The sequence below is a fragment of the Protobothrops mucrosquamatus genome, unplaced genomic scaffold, assembly GCF_001527695.2.
Source record: "Protobothrops mucrosquamatus isolate PMUCROS unplaced genomic scaffold, P.Mucros_1.0 scaffold1, whole genome shotgun sequence".
NCBI lineage: Eukaryota > Metazoa > Chordata > Lepidosauria > Squamata > Viperidae > Protobothrops > Protobothrops mucrosquamatus.
In genome coordinates this window covers 3,237,524-3,262,596 of record NW_015386388.1, presented here as the reverse complement: position 1 = coordinate 3,262,596, position 25,073 = coordinate 3,237,524, and the positions used below count along the sequence as shown (strand labels likewise).

The window sequence follows — 25,073 nt, the reverse complement described above, 5'->3', positions numbered from 1 at the left end:
TTCCAGCTTGCAGGACTGGCCTAGGGTAATTTTTAGGGGGGTTTTAATTATATTTTAAATTCGACAAATATTTAATATTCTTTTTAATTAATTTTAAATTTGTATTGTTTTGTATGTATTTTAAATAGATTGTCAGCCGCCCTGAGTCCTACGGGAGAAGGGCGGGATATAAATTCAAATATAAATAAAAATAAATAAAAATAAACTAATCAAGAAGAGAAGCAACCTAGAACTAAGGAGAAATTTCCTTATAGTTAGAACAATTAATCAGTGGAACAAGCTGCGTCCAGAGGTTGTGAATGCTCCAACATTGGAAGTTTTTAAGAAGAGACTGGACAACCATTTGGCTGAAATGGTATAGGGTTTCCTGCCTGAGCAGGAGGTTGGACCAGAAGACCTCAAAGGTCCATTCCAACTCTATTATTGTTATTGTTACTTATAAATATACTTCAAAATTCATGTAATACATCTCCATTTTTTTTGTATTGCTTTCCAGGCAGAGATGGCAATATGTTTTGCTTTCTGTGTGCAGCAATTATATATGCTTGAGCAGGTGCAAATGTTCTGGCAATAAAGCTGCCCTTTGCTGAGCAGGAGATTTTGGTATAATCTTTGGGTTGTAGGATAATAGATAGATCCACCCCTTGTAGCCGACTTTATATTTCAAGAGTACTTGAAATATATTTCAATACTGAATAAAACTACTGTAGATTATGTAACAATTTAGTGGGGAAACAGGGGAGCCTAAGTTAAGTTTTCCACCTTCAACAACAGCCAACTGGGGTGAAAAGCCCAATTGGCCATAGATTCTTATATGATGGACTAGTAGGATTGGCCAGGTAGATGAACAGCTGAGAGTCAATTCCACAAAAGTGAAGTAATACAAACTACAAACAGAGACTCTTTCAATATTCTTGCCCCCAATACGGAGGGGAATGGAAGGATTTATATGCAAATGACCAGCTGTCTGCAAAGAATATAAATCCTTCCATTCCTCATCATCTAATCAGTGCTGAAGAAGCTTTTTGGATGAGAAGCAAAATTTCTTCAAAGAAAAAACAAGAAAGTCCAATTACCTCTTGAAAAAGCACCTTTGGGATAACCATGACCCTGGATGATTGAGCATCTCCATAGGGGTGAACCTATGTTATTAAAAACTAACTTTTTGAGTTGAGCGTCATATACTGTGCGATTAAACCTGAAATCTGTTTGGAGCGAAGGAACCCTAGTCATTCTCAGTCATTATATTATTATAATGAAGTAATAACTCCAGGCAAGTAGCTGAGGCCACCAGATGGAGAACTGATTGCTCTCTTTGGGTCAGGCTCATAGTATGTATGTCCATGAGGCTGGCCACCCAGTCTGCAGCTGAAGTAACTACTTGGCACTGCAGGAAAGATGAACTGAGGGGACATTACTCTGAGATACGAATCAGCTTAAATGACTGGCTTATGTGATCATATCACCGAAGAGGGGAAAAAGCCACTTCCCTGAAACTGGTCATCATTGTTATAGTTTTAATGTATTACTTTCTATTACATTTCACCTTATGTTCTCCATGCAATTCATTTGGATACGATGCTTGGTTTACTTATACTTATTTCCCCTATTCTTATAACAGAGATTTTTTGGGGTGCTGATTCTCCCTCCACCTCATATATACAGGTAATCCTTGCTTAATGATTGCACCATTTAGAGACATTCAAAGTTACAATACCACTGAAAAAACAATTGTATGATGGATTCTCACAAGACCATCACAATGTCTCCATGATTATGTGATCATTCCATCATTTCACAACTCATAAGGTCCTGTGATTTGCACACTTCACAGATAAGCAGAGTCAACAGTGAAAAGAGCAGTAAAATGGCAAGTTGTGGTCACATAATGATTCGTTCAACAATCCAGAATGATTCATTTAACAACCGTGGTAGAAGTGAGCTCATAAGCCTGTCATAATCATGCTTAACAGCTGCATCACTTAGTGATGGAATTGCCAATCCCATCTGTAGTTGTTAAGCAAGGATTACCTGTAACATAAAATGTGCATAAATCCAGGAAGAGGGCTGGTAGTGTGAACATCTGTATATCAGTCAGATCTGATACACACCCATGGCTTAATATTTCACTGTAAGACAAGTTAACATCCTACCAATCTAACTCTATTCGTCCTTTCTACACTGGGCTTAGTGAATCTATCATCATGATTATAGTTCCCAAAACAGGGATAAGCAGCCATTAATTAATTCTTCTGAACCAACTCAACCAAGGGCAAGAGAGTAGGGGCTGCAAATCTCCAGGCTTCCTAGTTCTCCTTTAAATCACTGTTTCCTACTGTATCTAACCTGGGAAATGTGAATTAATCTTGATTATTCACCAACACATCAAACTTGATATTGCAAACTAATAAAAACTGTTTTTTTTCTCTGTAAAGGGAAATAATAGTTTAAGCTAAGCATGACAGAAAGCAGTGTGAATGCCACTCTGACACCTTACTGGGCTTTGACTTAATAAACAAAGACCTTTATATGTGAATATTCTGCTTCAAATATGTACTCAGCTTATTCCACTGCTACCCTTGTCCCAGGTGATGTGATGGACCTTTTGACCAGATAATTACCCCGTCATCACATTATCCTAAATTAGTATTACCATATAGAGAACACTGAATGATACCAAAGGCCCCAAATCAGCAACTGTTTAGCTGAGACGTATGGCTAGTTTTCAAGATGACCCAGGAATCTATAGAGGATGATGAGATCTCCAAGGAAGTACTCAGGTCCAGGAAATAGATTCCTGATAGATACCCATTGGCTGCAGGGCTCTGCAACAATTGCACCTGAATTTACTTCAGCAACCATTGTTGTGGTTGCTTCCTAATTCCTTCGCTTAGAGCAGTGGTGGCGAACCTATGGCACGGGTGCCAGAGGCGGCAGTCAGAGCCCTCTCTGTGGGCACGCGCGCCATGCCCCAGAGATGGCAACTGTCCCTCTTCAACCAGCCGCCCGCTAACTCGCCGAGGTCCCACATGGCCGAATGCATCCCAGCACCCATGCGCTCGCTGGCCTCTGTGTGCAGGGGCTGATGGTATCAGGCAACAGCAGCCCTGGCCCCTGCCTCACCTTGCCCTGCGACAATGGCACCCCACCCTGCCTCGCCTCACCACACAGGACGAGCCTCCTGCCCACCGCCCCACCTGCCAGAGACCCCCTGGATCTCCCCCAACCCTGCCTGGTCCCCACATGCGTCCCTCCCCATGAGCAACATCGAGGTGATCACGCCCACCTTGGCCACACCCACCCAGTCTGCCATGACCACCACAGCCACGCCCACCCAGTGGCACGCCCACCACCACAGCCACGCCCACCCATCTGGCACCCGGCGATAAATAAGTGGGTTTTGGGTTGCAGTTTGGGCACTCAGTCTCTAAAAGGTTCGCCATCACTGGCTTAGAGAGCCCAGAAAAGAACCACAGTTTTGCTTCCTTCCACTGCCTGTTGCAGAAGCACTGTTTGTGAAGTCAAAGAGCACTTTCATACCATGTTGTGAATGAGGTTGGTTAGAGTCCAGACAACAGGGACACTGAAGAAAGGAATGCTGAGCAAAATCACATGCAGGAGGCCAATTCCCAAGACATAGGAGAGCCAGATGCCGCGGCTGTTCATGACTCGGGTATTTGGGTTCACTTCGCTGTGAGCTGTGCCCACATTCATCTTTCTGGTGCAGCAGCCCTGGAACAGAGCACAGAGCAACAAAGGTTAGTCAAAGATAATATGCAACCTCACCATGCCAAAGAATATTATAAATGTGCTTTCTTCCTTATCAGTTAGGGCAGGGGTCTTCAAACGTGTCCCTTTTATGACTTGTGGATTTCGACTCCCAGAATTCCTCAGCCAGGCACGCTGGCTGAGGAATTCTGGGAGTTGAAGTCCACAAGTCATAAAAGGGACAAGTTTGAAGACCCCTGAGTTAGGGAATAATTCTAATATCAAACTCAAGATCAGACTCACAGGTCTCACTGATGCCTGATATTTTTCAAGACAGACTTTGACAGCTGGAATGAGCATGTAAAGCACTGCTCTGAGCATCTCCATACCAAAGTGAAGAGAAAGAAAGCAGGCATGGGATTTAACACTTTCCCAGCCTTGTGTTGTTTAATTGCACTGGGTCTACAAATCCCATCACTCTCAGTTAGACATGGAATTGTGGTTCTACACTGAGAGGATACCATGCTTAGAAATACCTATTCTTTCATTAAAACAACCCTCAGGATCTTGATCCAAGGAAGAAACATAAAGCATTTGAAATCTGTATGTATTTCCCCTTTGGCTCTAGCATCAATTCTGGATCAGCTGTAAGCATCAGCATTTCTTCCCCTCCCCCATTCCAATCAAGGAATTATTTGAAACAGATGTTAAGCAGCTAGCTCTTTTGAAAAGCGTTTTAGTAGTTAATTTCCTTGCCTCAACTTGGCTCCAGGTTTCAGGATCCAGTTCCTGGTGCCTATCTGGAAACATTAATTAGAATGCTTCTCCACCTACTGTATGGGCATCAGTCAGGATTAGAGGTAACGATCCTGATTGCAAATGCTAACATTACCATTTCATCATTATTGCTTGCAAAGGTCTTTTAAATGTAGGAGGGAACATGACAATGCAGTTGGAAAGCATTTTTATAGAAGAAAAACTCCTTTTTTTCCAAATAGCCAAACAAATGCATAGAAAGCAAGTGAGGTGGCTTACAATTTATTTTCCTTTTTTTGTATGGTGGGAGTGAGGAATTTTAATGGCTTCAGGATTTGTAATTGTGCAGTGGATAAGAAAATGATGGGGAAATATTTTTGTTCTCCTGTTACTCAGCTTGAGAAGAGCACTGGTTGCTTTATGGCATTTTTTTTGCAGAGAAAAAAGCATTTTTTTCCCCAAACAGCCAAACAAATGCATACATGGTGAACTAAAACCTCCAGGGGAGGGGAAGGTGGCTAACAATTTATTTTATTTTTGTATGTGGTAGAAGTGAGAGATTTTTATGGCTCCAGAATGTGCAATTGTTCAGTGGATGAGAAAATGACGGAAAAACATTTTTACTCTCCTGTTACTCAGCTGGAGGACAGCACTGATTGCTTTATGGCAGGCATGTCAAACTCGTGACGTCACGTGATGTCGCACGACATATGACTTTTTCCCCATTGCCGGCAATCCGGTGGGTGCAGTTTCGGTGTGACGCATCTGGCCCATGGGCCGGCAGTTTGACATGCCTGCTTTATGGTATGCCTTGCAAGTTTACATCGATTCATGGGCATCATATGTGATGTTTTTATTTCTGTATGCTAGTGTAAGGCTGCCCCCTCACTAAACAATTTTTTCAGTTCCTTTGATGAATGTAGGATGGCTTTAAACTGCTTTGTTAGCATCTGGGGAATGGAAATGATGTGGGATGGAAGCGCCCCGAGAAATCTAAGCCAATAGCTAAATTGTAAAGGAGTTGAGTGATTCTGGGTGGCTTTGATATACAGAAGAAGAAAACTATAACATCATGAAGGCTGTTTTCTAGTTATGCAGTGAGACCACTGCAAAAATTGAGATTAGGCAAAGCTGGACACAATTCAACAAGAATAGAAGCAAAATGGCAGTGGCAGGGTCATAATCAACCAGATGCAACATAATCAATGTGTATTTAGATCTCCTGTGCTTCTCCATTTAAAAAAAAATGCTTTAGCAAGTTCACCTGTACATTCTATATGTTTCTTCATCTGTTTCTCTATTAATTAGTTCAACACTAGCACACAATGCTTTGCATTGGCTTTTGAAGCAGGTTGTTTGGAAGCTAAAGTAAATGCTGAATTATTAACATCTCACACTAGGCAGGGCCAATAGTGTCTATGTCATAAGACTGAAGTGGAAGGGAAACTTTAACACTTTGGATGACAACTGATGCAACAGAGCAAACTGCATTGCATTGCAATATTGTTTCAACACTTTAATTGAATGAACATGAAGAATGCAGAACTTGCTAAAAGCAAGGACTTTCATGTCCCCATATCAATTTGGGCCTGATTGTACCAACTATTTATTCAGAGAAGACAAAGCAAGCACATAAGGACTAAAGAAAAAGAACAAGACACTTGCAGCGTATCAAGTTTGTCTTTCATTAAGGTGAACTGTTTTTCCCCCCATAAAGTATTTCACAAAGCATAATCTTACAATGAGATTTGTACTTACTAGCAAATAGGTGCAAAAGTTTATGGAGAAAAATATGTGTTTGCTAGGAATAAAAAATGATTTGGCACATAGTTGCTGTAAAAGAGCTATTTGGATAGATGGTTATGAAAGGAACTTAACCTGATATACGAGCAATTTTAGAGTCAAAGCACATCTATCACCCCACTGAGAGTTAACTTTTAAGAGACAGTAATTGATGTGCTACATGTCACATATTCAACATGTAAACAGCCTGCCATCATATCTTTCCATTACTAAAGCAAGAGACAGATGCTTAGGATATCAGGAGGTTAACCAAAGATCTTTTTCATACAAAGCACATGCTGTACTACTGGGCCAGGTCTATTTTGTACTATTCAAATCTTTGTCCTCTTTCTACAATAGCCCTGTAAATGGAGATTAGCACTTATCTAAGTTAATATGCAATAAAACTGCAAGCTGTATTTTTTTCTTGGTATGTGCATTGCATACATTCTTCTTCTGTTCTCCCTGGGAGATTGTCCTAGTTCTTTTTTTTTTCAAAAACAGTTTCTATTTGTTTCTGGGACTAATGGGTTGCAATCAGATCTTATGTATCACATGGTCCATAGCTTTTAAATGCTCAACTTTAAATATAGGCTTAGTCCTGGTAGTTTCCAGGCATCTTTACCTTTGCTTTCTCCTTTGTCGTAGGAATTTACTAAAAGGAGAGGGTGGGGGCATTACAAGTGAAAATGCTTCCTTCTCCCACTGCTCTGGACCTTTTATCATGTTTGATTATTTAACAACAGTGAGATTTCAAATATAGAGCTTCATCCAGATGGTAACTTCATTATTTTAACTTTTTAAAATCAATCTAATTTTTTAGGCCTATTTCCAGTTCAGACTGGCCTAGTGATTTTTCCCTCCATTTTTATCCAGCTGAAAAATTAGTAGTTGATAACGATGTGTACGGATTTTTGACTGTGAGAAGAATTTTTGTTGCTATACTAACTGCGAAAAGATAGGAACAGGGTTCCAGAAGCATAAATTTTCCAAAGGACAAAAGTTCCAGAAATATGCAGAGTCAATCCTTTCTTTCTCTAACTTGAATTATGGCTAAATAAGCATATCTTTATCCAGAGGAACTCCCTTCTATCACTTTAGGACAGGGGTGTCAAACTGCCGGCCCACAGGCTGGATGCGTCATGGTGAAACCGCGCCCACCCCATTGCCAGCAATGGAAAAAAAGTCACGATATGTCACGTGACGTTGCAAGTTTGACACCTCTGCATTAGGAGATATTGCCATGGTAGATTTCTATATTTTGGTAAAATCTATAAAGTTTTGAAACTTCAGGGATGTTTGAGTTATTTGTTTAAAGGACTCAGAGAAGAAAAGGGCAAGCTATAGAAATTAAACTTTCCATGAAAGAGTGTTATGAAGTCTTTAAATGTGTACATGTGGAATTTTATTTTACTGATGACTGCAACACTGTACTGTATAAACACACAGATCAATTTTATTGTATACACAGATCAATGCAAAGAAGAAAAATGTAAAGTCTACATTTCCAGGGCCACCTGGTAGCTTGGTTTCCATTTGCCGCAGAGTGCAAAATCCATGTTACTAATTTCTTCTGGATATAGGTAGTCCTTGACTTACGACCACAGTTGGAACCAGAATTGTTGCTAAGCAAGGTGGTTAAGTGACCAATTTATGACTTTTTTTCTATGATTGTTAAGCAAACCACTGCAATTGTTAAATGAAACATGTTTTTTTTTAAATAATCCTTCTCCCATTGATTTTGCTTGTTGGAAGTCCCTGGGGATGTCACAAATAGTGATCACATGACCCTGAGACACCACAACCATCTTAAATACATGCCAGTTGCCAAGCACCCAAATTTTGATCATATGACTGCGGGGATGCCATTATGGTTGTAAATTATAAGTCATTTTTTTCAGTGCCACTAAACAAATTAAACATTAAACAAATGGTTGTAAGTTGAGGCCTACCTATATAAAGAGAGGCATATTTGGATTGAATTCTTGTTAAGGTTTTATAGCTTGGTTCTACAATCCCAATTGACCCAGGTTTTCTGTAAATTATTTAAGTAATCCATAAATTCACAAACTTTCATCTTTGCTTACCTCTCTGGCAGGACAGGACAGATATATTAAGAAAGAATTCGATGTGACAGCAGCAATTCTGTTTAAACAGAAAAAAGTAAGGAAGGGAGCAAAGTGATTTCTCAGAGAAACAGAGCATGTATTGTGAAAATTAAAAAAAAATCTTCTACCTGCATAGTTTTTCTCCTCAGCTATGCTTAGATAACAAAAATGACATCTGCTAGACAAAATATGTCAAATAATATTCAGCATTCCTTATCCACAGGTCTATTCTGCTATTTAAATTGGACTTCTCTCCATCTTTGTATTTAATGAGGTAATGAATAATTATTTTAAATCCATTTCACCCAAGTGACACCATGCTCCATCTGACGATTGTATAAACTCCTCACTGGCTAACTCAAAAGGGCAATCACTTATTAGTTACATAATTCATTCCTGTAAGGAAAGCAGAAAGCTTGTATCATTGCTTTAGTTGTCAAAATAAGGTATGTGCCAAGGGTACTAGGAGCTTAAACTTTTTTCTTCAAAGGGAAGAACATTTACTTCTTTATCTTACAGATGAAAACATCCTGTCATGGCCTTGATTCAGATCCAAAGTTTAGCATTCCCTTCAACTTAGTGTCCTTGATAAATTCTGGATATCCACTCCCAATTAACTATGCTAGCAAGGAATGATGGGATCTGGCATCAATCACTTATGGGAGATAACATATTTGGGATAACTAACTTAGCATGATCAGACAAGTGATAAACCTGAACATGGATCCTTTCCTTCTTCCTCTTCTGGAATGTCTACATAAGGTCAACTGTGGTTTAATACAAGGGTGAGAATATGTAGTCCTCTAGAATTTGAGCTAACTCTGTTTTCACTATGAATCACAATAATCAGGATTGACAAGGAGTTGGAGTCCAATAACATCTAGGAAGCCACAAGTGTTTCCCATTCTAAGATTACCTGCAATATGATGTTCATAAGTTATATGGTCCTACCTGATCTCACATTCTTTCTAGTTAAAATAAGAAACGGGGAGAATAAAAAGGATATAAGACAATGCATGGTCTTACAAATAACTTTCTTTTAAAATATGATTTATATGGTTGCCCATGTCACATAGATGACTCTGAGTGGTGTGCAAATATTAATAGCATGAAAACCACAGTATACAACGCCCAGTATACAACCCCCCCAATATAAAACAATATAAAACAATGACTCTTCTCAAATGTTAGAGCTCATCTAACATCTTGACCCAAAATACCTGATGAAAAGCTAATAGGGTTGGGGCCACCCAAATTTCCAGGAGGATGTTATTCCATAGGGCAGGTACTGCCATTGAGAAGACACAACTCTGGGTTTCAACAAGATTATATTATTTGATAGAAGAGACCCAGAGCATGCCCTCTCTGCTGTTTCTGGAAAGCTGAATAGAAACAATGGGAGAAAAGCACTCCCACAATTAGCTCGATCCTATGCCACTGAGGGCTACAAATGATAGCCAGAACCTTGAATCACACCTGGAAACCTACTGGGAGCCAGTACAATTTATAGAATAGTTGTGTTACCTGGGCATAATGAGAAACATCAAAAATTATCTGAGCTACTACATTCTTGGAAATTAGCAAAACCTTCTGGCTACTCACTTTCACCTTCAGAGATTGGGAGGGTCCATTTGGGAGAACATGACTAGTTTTATATAAAATAGGAGGTCTTATAAATATTCTAATATGAGATTGTGGAATATGATTGCCAGTCAGTGAACAGCAAATGCCCCAGTCTTTTTTTGGCAGGTCAAAATGGAATTTTGAAAGACAAGATACGCAATAATCAAACATGATGTGACCCAGAAACATATCATCTTCACCTCTTGCAGATATTTCCAAGTATGTTGGGGACCATGTTGGTTGTCCAGATGGGTACTATGCTAAAACAAGTAAATAAGGGTCAAGCAGTCCCCTTTATTATTTCTAAATGATAATGAACCTGTTTTAAAAGACACTTACTGAGTCAATAGGCACACGTACACATAGCTATTGATTCATGTGACCTTTTCCATCCGGAGCACCTTGGGGAAATATAAGAAGTTTGAAAAGAAGATGAGTTAATTGGGCAATATAATTTAAGCATATATCTACATCAATTCAGTTTACAGAATTGCAACAATGGAAACAGCTGGGCCAAATAACTTTTAGAGAGGAGGCACAGCATTAAAGCTTATTTCATTCAAATCTTTGCAAATGCCTTCCCACTTAGGAGACATACTGATGTTCTATTAGCCAAACATCAAAGGCCATTGGGAAAAATTCAGTGCACATCACGTTTGAAATGTCAAAATGCTGCTCTTTTCTTTTACAACTTTTCCCTTTTGCTTCAATGGGAATGAATGTTGGGAGATGAGAAGTTGTGTCCATCTTTTAAAAAAAAATTAAAAAAAAAAAGAAAATAAAAAGATGGTAGTTAGTCCCAGGTAATCATATGGTAATGATGGAAAAGAACATTGGAGATTATTACTATTATTAGGCTGTGGTAAAAGTATTTATTAACTGGCTTCCTTTAATACAAATAATTGAAGTTGAAAATTAATTTTCAAAACACGTAACATCATTGTCTATGGAAATATTGTTATCAAGGTTTTCAAAGCAGATGGGGAAATAATGTGAGGATACAGTAGCATCATTGCCTGTGGAGAACATGTATTACCAGGGTTTGCTGGAGAAAAGATGGAGTTTGAGATTGACTCCTAATGACTACCTGTGCAGATGTTTGTGCTAAGTTGTTTATCACTTCTTTCTTTTGGGATTTCATTCAACCTTTTTGTTTAGCCCTCAAGAGGCGGTGTTCCTTCTATTAAGACTTTAGTGTAGCTAATTAGAAATGATAATGGGGAGAAAAGATGTATTCGTGGGAGAAACAATATATCACATAATTTGTCACTTTCTTTAAGGTGATTGTACCTTTACACTACTTTCCCCATACTTTTTTTTTTGGCTTCTGGTATGCTATGGTCTGGCTTCAGCAAGCAGATGTGGAAAGGGGAAATTTTGCTAAATTAATAGTTCATCTGAGGGTCCTTGGTACTGTCTGAGCATGGTTGTTTTCTTGCAGACATTTCATTACACAAATTAGGTATCATCATCAGTGCTTGTAATTAATAGTTCTTCTTTTAGGAAAGAAGAATGACAGATGATATGACAATATATATACAATATCTATTCCCCAATAATATAATGTACTGGAGAACTGACATGTTCTCTTCCCCCTCCCACACCCATCACCACATTACTCTGGAGAAGGGCTGGCAATTTTTCAGAAATTAATCTTCTGGACTGGAAGCAAACTATCCCTGGAGTGTCCAAATCAATGTATTCTTTTGCTCTTTCAAATTTGCATACATTATAAATTCATGGCTTAGAAGGGGAATGTTGCGCAATACTCACAGATTTTAAGTACTTTAATGTTAGTTTATGGTTCTTTTTTTAAATTTTTTGCCAGTTTTAGATTATTTTAAAATCGGTTTTGTTAAATAAGTGCTGTATTTGCAGCTGCATCAAAGGATAGGATGAGAACTACACCAATTATAGTACTTAACTGTGCTTGAAGTTACTTGGCTTATTTTCAGTGACTAGAAGCTAGAGGAGGCTGGAAACTTAAACTAAATGGTGAAAAATAATTCTTTCTGCTCTTAAGTAGTATTTATACACTCTTATTTTCTTCACAAGAGAATTGTTAAAGAGATCCAATGAGAAATGCAAGATTATGGAATCTGGTATATCCTGTGTCTGTTCAAAGTTTTAAAAATGTTGGTCTAAACCAGTGTTTCTCAACCTTGACAATTTTAAGGCATGTGGACTTCAACTCCCAGAATTCCACAGCCTTGACAATTTTAAGGCATGTGGACTTCAACTCCCAGAATTCCACAGCCAGCAATGCTGGCTGTGGAATTCTGGGAGTTGAAGTCCACATGCCTTAAAATTGTCAAGGTTGAGAAACAGTGGTCTAAACTTTCACCAAGAATTTACCCCTTTTCAGCATTGCAAGAAAAGCTGGAGGAGTGAAGAAACATCCATTTCAGATTTCATGGAACAGGGAGTTAGAAGCAGACTATTTTCAGAGGGAAGCAACGTCCTCAGGGAGATTGTACTGTGTATGTTCATGTTTAACTTGGAAACAAAAATACAATCAACATCCCAGAACATTTCAACAGCATATATGCCATTTGTTGAAGTCTATGTAGCAAGGGATAAATGAAATAACATTAAAAGGCTCTAGAACCTTAGGACATACTGTAAATCTATATTGGGGAGCAAATCTGCCAAAAAAAAAAAAAAGTCCTGATCCTATCTATTTAAATTTTGTTTGGAGATTTTCCACTAAGAGAATATTGATAATGCAAATCTTATTTCATTGTGTCCCCAAATAATAAAACTATGTATAGTCATTGAAAAGAAACATTTAAAGGAACAAGAGGTAATCCTAAGAAACATATTGTATTTCATCCTCTTATATAACTTAAGCTTGCCTGTATTCTTTTATCTTATTCTGATATAGCAAGCAAACTACAGCCCTTTTACTCATTCCTGGTCTATCCTAAAAGGAGCTCCCTCCCTCCATAAAGTGATCGGGAACTGAGATTATATCCAGAGTGATCCCTACCTCAGTTTGTTTTTGAAATTATCAAGTCATCTTGCTAATAGAACAGAGCAGGTGAACTTTATAATATAAGTGCAAGTCACAGATTAAAAGGTCTTTTAACATTCTGTTTAGCTGGTCTCCTTGCATTCATATTAAATATTTTGGCCAAATATTTTGGCTCTGCATTTGTTAAATTGCACAACTTGAGTTTCAAGTAAGTGCCACAAAAGTCAAGAATATCCAGACTGAATATTCAAGCGCTTACTTTAGCCAGAAACTGAAACTTTTGATTGTTGACATTCTTCTTTATTTGTTGAGCAAATGCTTTTAAGAAAGACCTCTCCACTTTACCTGCCCCCCCACCCCTCTGCACACTCTGATTTTTGATTGTTTGAAGGACCAGTTCAGCTGCCTTAGCTGGAATGGAATATTTTGTCATGATTTAATGCAGTTGCTTTAAATGCAATTTTAATTAGAGAGCCTTCCTCAATATAAGTTCAGACAAAGCCAAAAGGTCATTCTTTAGTTAGCACCTCAAGTTAACAAAGCTTGGCAGCAATGACAAATTTTCAGGAAGGAAATTCCATCATCAGGCATCTAAACTGGGAGCATCTTTCTCTTGGATTGCCATGGAGCAAATGTCTGGTAAATTGACTACCGTGCTTTCAAAAGAGTATCCTCAAGCAAGATGAATTTTGGATAGATATGTAAGGGATATATCCAATATCCAGGACCCATACTGGCAGGGCTTTCTATATCATCTGTAAGGAGACAGCCTTTGAAAAATTGCCAAATGCTGGGAATAAAATCAGGCTAAGTTTTTGGCTACGTTTTTGTGTCCCAAAATCAAAATGAATAACTATCCTAGTCACCAAGTGAAACTAGGTTATCCAAAAGACAAGCACTAGAATGATCAACTAGCCGTGTTAGACTACCAGTAACAATAATAATTAGGTACTGACAAAACCAAACCAACTTGACCTGCAAAAATGGATGATGGCCATTTTAATCATTTCAGGGCTGCCCATTCAATTTATACATTCTGACCAAACCACAAAAGGTGATGCTGTTGTTGTAGGGCATATTTCAGGCAATAAACTATCACTTTTGGCTGCACATGGGGATTTTGAAATGGTTTCCCACACTGAAAAACATCCCCCCCCACTTTGCAAGGAACTATCTAGCATAGCTGTTGTTGTTCGTCCATCGATTTTCAATGAAGACCTTGACATCTTGTGGATTGTGGGCCATCAACGGTGTGTCCGTAGATGGCTGATGAGACCGATGTTAGCACAGAATGTTCTGCCACATACTGAACAGAGAAATGTGGACACTGTTGCTTCAGCATTTGCAGCTCTGGCTTTACGGAGCACACTAGAAGAAAAGGTCTAACAGTCTAACTGGTTAATCTCGACAGTTTTATTTTCTATTCTTTCTCAGCAGAGACCATTAAGAAGGTAATCCCACACTTGCAGTCTGATGCAATAATTCTCTACTATTTCTAAATTCCTACCACCTTATTCCTTTGGGGTGAGGTCCAATAAAGAAATAATACTTCAGAGTAATGGTGGTGGTACTGAGTGAGGGTGTGTGTCCTGCTCCAATTCACTCATCATATCTATTTACAGGATGTTTTGAAAACTCTCTTAAGAGGTTCCCGATTAGGCATTGTTCTTACAGCAGGGTGAGAACTATTATGTCCAATCGCTCTTTCTTTTTTTTAAACTCCAGCATATAGTTCCCAAAATAGCCTTTCTACTATATTTAGCCAATTTTTATTCTGCTTGGCTTTAAATAAAAATTCAACTAAGCAGACATTAGTTTGCAATGAAGCTTCCCTGTAGTTTCATTAATGTAGTTCTTCAGCTTTTTTTTTTTTAAATGTTAATGTGTTTGAATTAAATATCAGGCATATAAATTGCTAGAGGTAAACCTTCATTTTTACCTCCCATATTATGTTGTAGATTGATTCTATCTTGTTTTGGATACTCTTTTTACTCCTCCCAAACTTTATCTTAATATCTTCAGTGCCAAATTAAAGATCAATTGAAGAGAAAATATGTAGCTCAGGGTTGAATTGAGGAGTCCTTAGTGCTCATTGAGCTTGTTTGTTTGCAGATGTTTCATTACACAATTAAGTAACATCATCAATGCACTGATTAGAGCACTGATGTTATCTAGCCAGGTAATGAAACAGCTGCAAACAAACAAGCTCAGTGTGCTTTTAAGGATTCCACAGATTAAGATTCAGCTATTTGAATCTTAATCTATTGATCTATATTCATTCTTGGAGACAGAAATCTATTACCTGTTATTGGGGTGGGGGAGGGAGGGAGAATACCAACTGTTTGCTTTGGAGCATTTTATCTAACAGTAATGAGAAAGCATAGCAAATCATGAATTAAGGGAGGCTAAAGTCTGGTTTTGGTCTTTTCAGATCTTTTAGTTTAGTTCAATATATGTGAAGCCAAATGTTAAAAGCAGTCTCCTCTAAATTAAGATCAACTTCTGGTGACTTCACTTAAACATTTAGTTTTCTCAGCAAAAATATGATTTACTTTAGGTTTACTATTCCCTTTTGGGAAATTTACTGACTTCCCAGTGTAAACCACAGACCTGGTATTTCTTGTTGGTCTCCCATCCAAGTCTAATGAAGTTTGTTCTTATCTAGTTTTTTGGGTCCACCTGAAATTGACTAGATTCAACAGCTTAGCAGGGCAAGTCAGGCAGGCAAATATAATAGAGTGGGGTTGTTGGAGCTAGAAACTTTAGCAAACCCATAGTATTTGGAAAAGGCGACCAAAGGGCATGAGCATCGCTAGCAATACAAATGTTAAGATTTTTGACTTTATGATGGTTAATGGGGGTGGGGGGGTCCAAATATGATAAAATTATTTCAAAATATTACAACCTAATGTGCTGTATTGGGAAATATCTTACTCATTCTTTTGAGATTTTTCTTGCTTGAAAATCTTACCCTGTTAATTCTGGTGCCAGAAATTTGGTGTATCAAAGAAGTCTGTAATATACTCAGTTCTATATTCCAGGTTGTTGCATACTTTCCCCTCTAACCATCTTTGGTGCAAAAAACCCCTCTAGAATACATTTGGTGAGCTATCTTTTTACAGTTGTAACTAAATAATGAAACTTTGTTTTATTTCTAGCACTTGTAGAGATTCTTCTTCTATCCTAATCCCCCACGTTTTTTGAGACTATCAGTTTAGTCTTAAACTACAATCTTCATCAGTCTATATTTGGCCCTTCTCCAGGCATACGCAGACTAAAACTCAGGGCCAAAATGTAATACTGGAATTTTAAGCATACATAATTCCCAGCATCTAACTTTAGTGCAATGCTCCGACACCAAAAAATGTGCATGTACGTTTGTATGTACCTAGCATATTGTTTCACATTGGCTTTATTACAAACTTTACTCCCTTAATTGAGGCTCTGAAAACCGGCAGGCACTTAACTTTTATTTTTATTGCTAACATTTCAAATTCTACTGTCCTCCTTCCTTATCCACCCCACCAGATTCCGTCCTTCAAGCCCGTTCACTCACTCTCCCCCGAAAAAACCCCATAGTTGTCCTTAATCTATGCACCTCTCTCCCAGTACAAATAGGAATGTTTTTGTCCCATTTGCTTTGCACACTCTCTTCCACCGTTATGTGTCTACCCATTTACTCCTGGGACACACATTTTAAATTTCGCTTTCTTGTCCGCTTCTCCGTTCCTAATTTTGTTTACTATTACTCAACCCCTCCCCCCGCGTTGTGCCTTTGCCTACTTTTTGCTGGAAGCAGGAGGGTCCAGTTCTCCGCTCCCTTCCCTTCCTTACTATCCAATGCACACGGCAAGCACGCAGGCAGGCCTCCTCGCTTCCCTCTGATCTAGGTCGCCTGGAAGAGCAGGAATGTCCTTCCGAAGCAGAGAGAGACCCTCGCAGCTCAATCACCGCTTTTTAAGAGCTGACAACAGAGCAAGGAGCTTTCGCAGTACCTCCTCTTCAGTGCATCATCACCAATAGACGGCGAAGCATGTTGGGAAATGTAGTTTGCAAGAGTGCAAGTGAAAGTCGCTCTCCCCGAGTGTGTTCTGCTCTGCCAAGAGAGCGAAATCTGATGGCTTCTGCCTAGATAACTTCTCTTTCAGGACCGTGGTAGTTCAATGCTGAGTTAATAACAGACTTTGTTTCTGACCTGTTAGTTTTTGTTGATGCAGAGGGATTTTGAAATCACAATTCAAATATTATGACAATTTACTAAATAAGTAAAACTCAGTGGTGGGATTCAAATATGTGAACAACTGGTTCTCTGTGTGTATGCTGTTTCCGGAAGTCCATTCTGGGCCTGGGCAACAAAAAATTAGCTACCGTCAACTGGTCATGGGCTTGTGGACCGCCACACCCCCACAGCCAACTTTTGTCCTGCTTAGAGATCCTAATGGATCCAAGCCGCCTTAGAGAGGCAGTGAAGAAACAAGGGTGCTCCGGCGACTCTGGAATGACGGCGGTCGTTCTGTTCATTTTGGGGAAAGCCTTCTTAACCAAACAGGAGAAAGGCTGTATTTCATCGATCAGCCCAAGCTACTTGCAACTGGAATCCAAAAGAACTAACCAGCACTACAGTAAACAGCATGCTTGAAACTGGGTGAGGAATCTGATTCTCCCTTTTCTGTTCTACACTTAATTTCCTGGAAAAGATCCCCAAGAAGCAAAATACCTCCGAAAGTGAAGGAGGGGGACTTTGCCCCATCCTTATACTAACTGAAGCGGCGAATTAAAATTTCTGTGGAGGATCAAAATATATGGTAGTGAAATAAATGTATAAACTTGAAAACTAAAATTTAGCTTTGGGCAAGTTTAAGATTGTTGAATGGTTAAGACTCTCATTTTAAAGACCATTGTTCATATTGAAAACTAAATAGATGCTGACACCTAGTGGTGGATGTAGATTATGACAGCTATGATTTCCATAGAGAATTTGCCAAAATCTGGGAAAAGCTAATCTGTGTGACCTTCAAAGTTTTAATAATAAAGAAGAGCTGTGACAAAAAAAGACAACAATCTGGGCTGCAGACAGAGAATTATAAACTTTAGGAAAAAAATCTTTTTTGAACTCTTTGGATTATAAATATCTATTTTACCGCTATTTGCAGATAAGAAGGAAAACTCCAACTTTTGGCCAACATGGATCAGATACATGTAGACAGAACACACCAAGAAAATGTAAGTACCTCTCAGGAGGAGATATATAGTATACTGCAATTAATTCAAATAGCACTGAGTTCAAATCACAAAGAAATCCAAAATAACTTTGAAAATACAAATTAATCTATCTCTAAGTTAACTTGACAACAAAAAAACTTCCAGGAAACAATAACAGAAAAGGAGCAGACTAAGCAAATAAGTGGACATAAAATTGAAAATAGAGACTCAAAGATGGAACTTAACAAAGCAAGAAAACATGATTTAATCCTACTGGGAAAAAATTTACAAGAAATGGAAAAAACAACTCATCCCTTAAGACTACAAAATAAATCTGAGGACCAAAAAGCAGTTTGAATAAAATGGAATGTAGAGATGTTGAAAACATCAGAAAGAAAGGAAGTGATAAGAGAAGCAAAGAAGGAGAAAGAGAAAAACATTTTCAAGAAATATGGAAAGGCAAAGGCCTCACATAAAGATTCTGAATATATATGTCATTCTAAGAGAGATGAATTCCTTAAATCAGGGATTTTCAACCTTTTCACTCATTGTACCACTTTTAGGATATGGCAATATCCAAGTACCACCAGTCGCCTAGCAAGGTGTCAAAAACTTGATCACCAAAAAAAAGAAAAAAAGTGATAAAGTACAGGTAGTCCTTGACTTACAACAGTTCGCTTAGTGACTGTTCGAAGTTACAATGGCACTGAAAAAAGTGCCCCCCAAGGCACAGCCGAGCAAGACACCTGTCTGCCCACCTGGCGGCGCTCTTCCTCCTGTCCGAGGTTTTCACTGTTGTGAGCATTTCTGTTGAGAATTGGCAGTGAGGGTGGGGTGGGGGTATTTGGTTTTTATTCCCCCCGTCTGCTGGGTGGTTGCAGCAGGTTTTGGTCACTTCACTGTGACCGTCATAAATATGAATCAGTGGCCAAGCATCTGAATGTAAATCACAAGACCCTGGAGATGCTGCAACATTCCAGCTGATCGGCACTTCTTCTGGGCTCAGCAGAAGCGCCAGGATCAGCGCCGAACTCCAGCTGGAGCCTGGCGCTGATCCTAGTGCTTCCACTGAGCCCTGACAGTCCCGAAGAAGCGCTGATCCTGGCACTTCCACTGAGCCTTGACAGCCCTGCAGCTCCAGCCATCTCTTGCTCAGGCTTGTGCGGTGCTGCTACCAGTTCAGCTCATTCCCCTTCCCTGCTACTTTTCTAGGATGGCCACGTACCACCTGCCAGGTGCCAATGTACCACAGGTGGTACCCGTACCACTGGTTGAAAAGCCCTGCCTTAAATAATACTGTATGCTTCCCCCCGCTTTTTATTTTATTTCTTGATATAAGTAATATAATACCACAGAAATGGCCTAGATGAAGGAAATGTTTTAGATAATAAATGTGTCTGAATTTAGGGAAATTATAATGTATAAAAAAGAAAAAAATGTTTTGAATAAGAGTTAAAGGATTAGATGACTAGGTACATTAAATGGAATATTTAAAGATTAAATATATTTTTAATCATGGTTAAAAAGAATAAGAAATTTTGGGAATGAATATATATTAGCTTAGGAGGAATATATATTTTAAGTAGTATTTTACTTTTTATGTTTCTTTACTCTTGCTCTCTTTTCCTTTTCTTTACTGTTTTTACATATTCTTTAAGAAATGTAAAAGTGTTGAAATGGTTTATATGGGAAAAATGGATTTAAATCTTTAAATGTAATTAACTGTTGAGAAAATCTTAACCAGCAAGAATACTATGAACTTAATGGGAGAAACAAATCTAAATAAGGACTGTAACAGGATATAAGATGAGGCAACCAGAATGATTAGATAGAAAAGAAATATTATATTGATGTGATCATTATTTCTAGGAATATTGGGAAAAATCATATATGTAACTGTTATTTATCAAAGTAATAAGAATTGTATTATTTCAAGGTTTGCAAAGAAGACATTTTGGGGAAAAGGGGAAATCAACTAAATATACTATGTGGGTTATGGATTATAGAAACCAATTGTTAATGATTTTTCTTTACAAATGTAAACCCAGCAAACACACTGTTTACCAGATATTAAGTGATTTATGTTTTAAAAAATCAAAATATATGGGGAAAAAAAATTAGCTACCGGTTCTGCAGAAGTGGTGAGAACTGGCTGAATCTCACCTAATTATATTGGGAAAGTTATGCTGATCCTGTCTGGCATCTCTGTTCTGTTAAGGCAGACTGAGATGCTATCGGAAAAAATACAAGATTCCACTGGCCAGCATATAAATTACAGAAAGAAAATAATACTGAAATTATAAAAGGGACATACTATATTAATGGATAATGCGGTCATGCAAAAAGCATTTCACCAATATTGTTCCAACTTCTTATAAAGGAGGTGACATTTCTCTACAGAAAATAGATGACTATCTAAAGAAACAAAATTACTGAGATTTACAGAGGAGCAGAGGCAGATTATGAACAGACCTATAACAATTCTAGCTGATAGATTGAAAATAATTCCACAAGAATTTATTTATGAGAATCAGTGTGGAATTTTATTTAAAAGACAGAAATATGTTGGCTATTTTGGAATATTTGGAGTAACAAAATGACAAACAAGCCATACAGATTTTCTCAAACGAAGAGAACGTCTTTGACCATTTGAACTGAACTTTCTGGTTCAAGGTTTTGGAAGACATGAACTATGGAGAGAACTTTACAAAGTGAGAAAGATCAATTTACACTTCATAGAAAGCACTAAATGTTGTTTCTACCTGATTAGAAATGGTATTTTGCAGCTTGCTGTTGGGTTTGGATGAAAGAATGGGTATTGCTGAGAAATAGAAGGCCTTTTAGGGTGGCATGGATATTTGTAATACGACAATGTCAAAATTAATGTGGATTAAAAAAACATTGTTAGACATGCCATATTAAGAATATGGAATAGATACATGTTGTGCCTGAAAATCTTTGAGGCTGTCAGCACAGGAAGTCCAATTGGCATAATCAAGTCTTTAGGCTCTCTTGGAAGGCCAAAAGGGAGGCATGATGTTCTAAAGATACCCAAAAAATAATATTTTAATTGTGATACAGTTACAAAAAGCTATATCTTTCTAGGCAGAGTATCTTATGTCATTTTCATGGCAATTGCATTACTTTGTTTATTTCATTGTGAAATTTCAGGAACCAAAAGAGTGGCCCATGTGACTAGTTTCATTCTTCCTGAGAATTATCAAATACCCACCTTAGATGATTTCCAACAAATATGAAATGAATCATGTGATGTCTCCTGTATAAAAATAGACATTTTGGGGATAAGGGAGGATAGAGGTCATGTAAAACACTATATATAGGGGTATGGCACAGTGTAATACATAATACAGAATAACACAGTTGGAAGGGACTTTGGAGGTCTTCTAGTCCAACCCCCTGCTCAGGCAGGAAGCTCTATACCAGTGATGGTGAACCTTTTGGAGACAGTGCCCAAAAACTGGCCTGCCCCCGGCCCTGCCCACCCGCAGGGCCACCCACTGCCTCCACGGCCCGCCACAGCAGATCACCCAGGCGGCCTTGCAGCACCAAGACGGCCACATCTTCCGCCTACGCAGTCTTGTCCCTGCTGCCCGGATGCCATGTGCTTGGCTGTGCTGCTCCGTGTGGGCTGCTCCTGGGGGGGACACTCCTCCTGAGGGGTTGCTGGTGAGGAGGGGGCCGCAGGTGGAGGTGGGGCTGGGGCAATGGCGCATGTGCCCACAGAGAAGGCTCCGAATGCCACCTTTGGCACATGTGCCATAGGTTCACCACTACTGCCCTATATCATTTCAGACAAATGGTTGTCCAATCTCTTCTTGAAAACCTCCAGTGTTGTAGCATTCACAACTTCTGGAGGCAGGTTGTTTCACTGATTAATTGTTCTAACTGTCAGGAAATTTCTCCTTAGTTCTAGGTTACTGTAAATAGTATGCTGGCTGGGAAATTCTGGGAGTTGAAATCTACACATCTTAAAAGCTGCCAAAGTTGAGAAACACTGGTCTATGTTTTCTGATAATTTCATTGTGTGTGAAACCATCTCTTTGTTTGTCCTGTTTGTTATCTTGAAATCAGGATCTTCTCTGCAATGCTTCAAGAAGACACCAAGTTGACAAACTCTCTTTCTCCTCATCTCCCCAAGAGTTTAAAAAAAAATCTCTTTTTGCACAGAGTTCACTACATGAATTTGCTTCATTGACTAAAGTAGCATGTCATTGGCTCATTCATGGTTCAGGGTGTGTCAAGCAAGCACATTTAAAGCCTTTTATAAGGAAGTGGTGTGTAGGCAATCCAACAAAAACATTGAGGACCAATTTCAGGGGTTATTAAGACCCTTCCTTTCTGAAGCTTTTGCTTCAACTCTCTCTACTTCTATCCTGAATGGAATCAGGAAACATTCCTAGCTGTTTGCAGCTTTTCCTCACTAGTCAGCCTCCAAGAACTCTGGCTTTCATTCCTTGGTATTAATGCTGTGAGAGGAACATCTCCCCACACACTGCATTTCTGAAAGGAGCAGCTAAGGATTCCCTGGGAGGGAATTCCAGCTGCTTCCTGAGATTTCATTTCTCTTTTCATACTAATCAGTGCTCTTGGTATTCCCTGCATCTTTCAATAAGGTTCCTGGGCCACTGAATGCATGGGGGCCTGCGGCATTGGAAACGATTTCATTGACAATGTACAAAACCTGTGGAAGTCCTTCGTTAAGGGAACCTCTATGCTTTATGGTCGAGTGGTACTTCTTTTTAAAAAGCCAGTGTAGTATAGCCAGTTAAGTCTAGTGGTTAAGGCACCAGTCTAGAAAGCAGGAGATGGTGAGTTCTAATTCCCCCCTAGCCATGAAACTTGGTTGGATGAATTTGGGCCAGTCATTCTATCAGTCTACAATAACATCAGGCTCAGGTAACAAAGTGGTTAGTCAATCCCAGTTGCAACCAATGGATCAATACTCAGTTAAATAAAAAAAAAGCAGACTCTCTGTTTGCAGGAAAATACTAGGGAGAAAAAAAACCAGTATAGTGATTAAGGGATTGGATCTGGACCAGGGAGATTCAATTTTACCCAACTTAGTGACTTTGGTTCAGCCTTCCTCATTAGGGTATACTGTTGATAATCCACCCCCCCCTGTACTACTTTGAGCTAAGAAAAAGAGGGTATAAAATGCAATGCATAAATCAATAATAAATCGGTTAACAATCCAATAAATTAATGAAGCTCCAGGGGCAACTTAAAGGGAACATTGCCTGTTTCTTGGTCTTCACTTTGCCCCAGTTATTTTTTTCAGTCTCTAAATTTCTGGAGTGGCAGGCAAAAGATTCCTGGATTTCTCTCAGAGGCTTGCCCTGCTTAGCTGGGAGTTTGTCTTGCACAAATCAAAGAGCTCTACTTGCACACAAGGTGGTGTTCTTTCTAATCCAGTTTCTCTGCTTCCAGAAAGCAGAGATGCATCTCATTGCATGTGATCATCAATAGTCTTTGATTCTGTCTGTCTATCTATCTATCTATTTTTATTTTATTTTATTTTATTTTATTTTATTTTATTATTTTATTTTATTTTATTTTATTTTATTTTATTTTATTTTATTTTATTTTATTTATTTTATTTTATTTTATTTTATTTTATTTTATTTTATTTTATTTTATTTTATTTTATTTATATACTATACTTGCTATTAAGTGACTCTGTATCCTTTTTATCATTGATTTTGACCTCTTACCCTGGTTTCTCTTCAGGTTCACAAATGGACTGGGTCAGTTTTTTGGGAGACTGAATCTTGTGTATAGGCAGGCAAGGGCTATTGCACAGTTGTACATACATGGGTGGCAATTGTGTACAACAAGGAACTAGGTCAAAGTAATATTTAATCCTCTCTAATAATCCTTTCTCACAGCCATGTCTCCTTTGAACCAGAAAGAAACAGGTTCCCAGGGAGGAGCGTTACTTGAATGGCTCAACAGGCCAATTCCTCCTCACATGAAATCTTTGGTGTCAGATCTTTTGACCTTAGATGTCATGTCAGGATTATCCTCAAATGTGAGTAACAATATCACTTAGACTTATATACTGCCCCATAGAGCTTTACAGCACTCTCTAAGCGGTTTAAAGTCAGCATATTGCCCCCCAAAATCTGGGTCCTCATTTTACCAATCTCAGAAGGAAGGAAGGCTGAATCAACTTTGAGCCGGTCAGGATCAAACTCTTGGCAGTGGGCAGAGTCCTCTTGCAATGCTGCATTCTAACTACTGTGCCCCCCTGGACAAGAAACAAGACTAATGCTTTTCAGGAAAGAAGAAACATTTTCTTTTGCACTTTACTTTTGGATACCTTCCTGGAATGCTTCTGAAGCAGCGATTCTCATCCTTAGGAATTTAAAGATGTGTGGACTTCAACTCCCAGAATTTCCCAGCCAGTATGGAGCCTTCTGGGAGTTGAAGTCCACACAAAATGCTAAGGTTGAGAAACCCTGCTCTGAAGTCTTGCTCTGTTGAAAAATTTGGGAAAAAATAAAACCAATTGATATATCTACAGTATGATAGTGTATGGCTAGATTTTTATATTTTATTATGTTAATATTATACTGGAATGGATTGTGGAAGCTGCATAGAGTCTAGAAGCAATAAATATTTAAATAAATGCATATAGTGTGATGACTCCTAATTTAGTTGATTGCTTTTCACTGTCATAGCTTTGTTCCCAGGTCTTTGCATATGTCACTTGCTTGAAGCTAGACATAGTAATTTCCCCTCTTTTAGTTAGTAGTGAATGGATTCTTTCACTTATCCATCACAGTTACCAGTTTCTATTGGAGCCATCATTTGAAATGCAAGTTAGAAATGTATAGAAGTTATTTCTATAGGACTATGAAAAGGAGAGTGGGAGAGAGAATTAAATTCTTCTTCTTCAT

At 38.6% G+C, this 25,073-nt stretch overlaps 1 protein-coding gene across 1 annotated transcript in view; it reads right to left on the bottom strand.

Moving 5' to 3' along the window:
* Window positions 1-16,779, bottom strand: part of ORMDL3 (ORMDL sphingolipid biosynthesis regulator 3) — a 22,329-nt gene extending 5,550 nt beyond the window's left edge. The window contains exons 1-4 of the mRNA XM_015832264.1: window positions 16,735-16,779; window positions 10,317-10,378; window positions 8,334-8,391; window positions 3,541-3,732 (exon numbers count right to left, since the gene is read on the bottom strand). Of these exons, the coding sequence (XP_015687750.1) occupies window positions 3,541-3,714 (174 nt within the window). The 5' untranslated portion in view covers window positions 3,715-3,732; window positions 8,334-8,391; window positions 10,317-10,378; window positions 16,735-16,779. The remainder of the gene's footprint in view (window positions 1-3,540; window positions 3,733-8,333; window positions 8,392-10,316; window positions 10,379-16,734) is intronic.
* Between the last annotated feature and the right edge of the window lie 8,294 nt (window positions 16,780-25,073).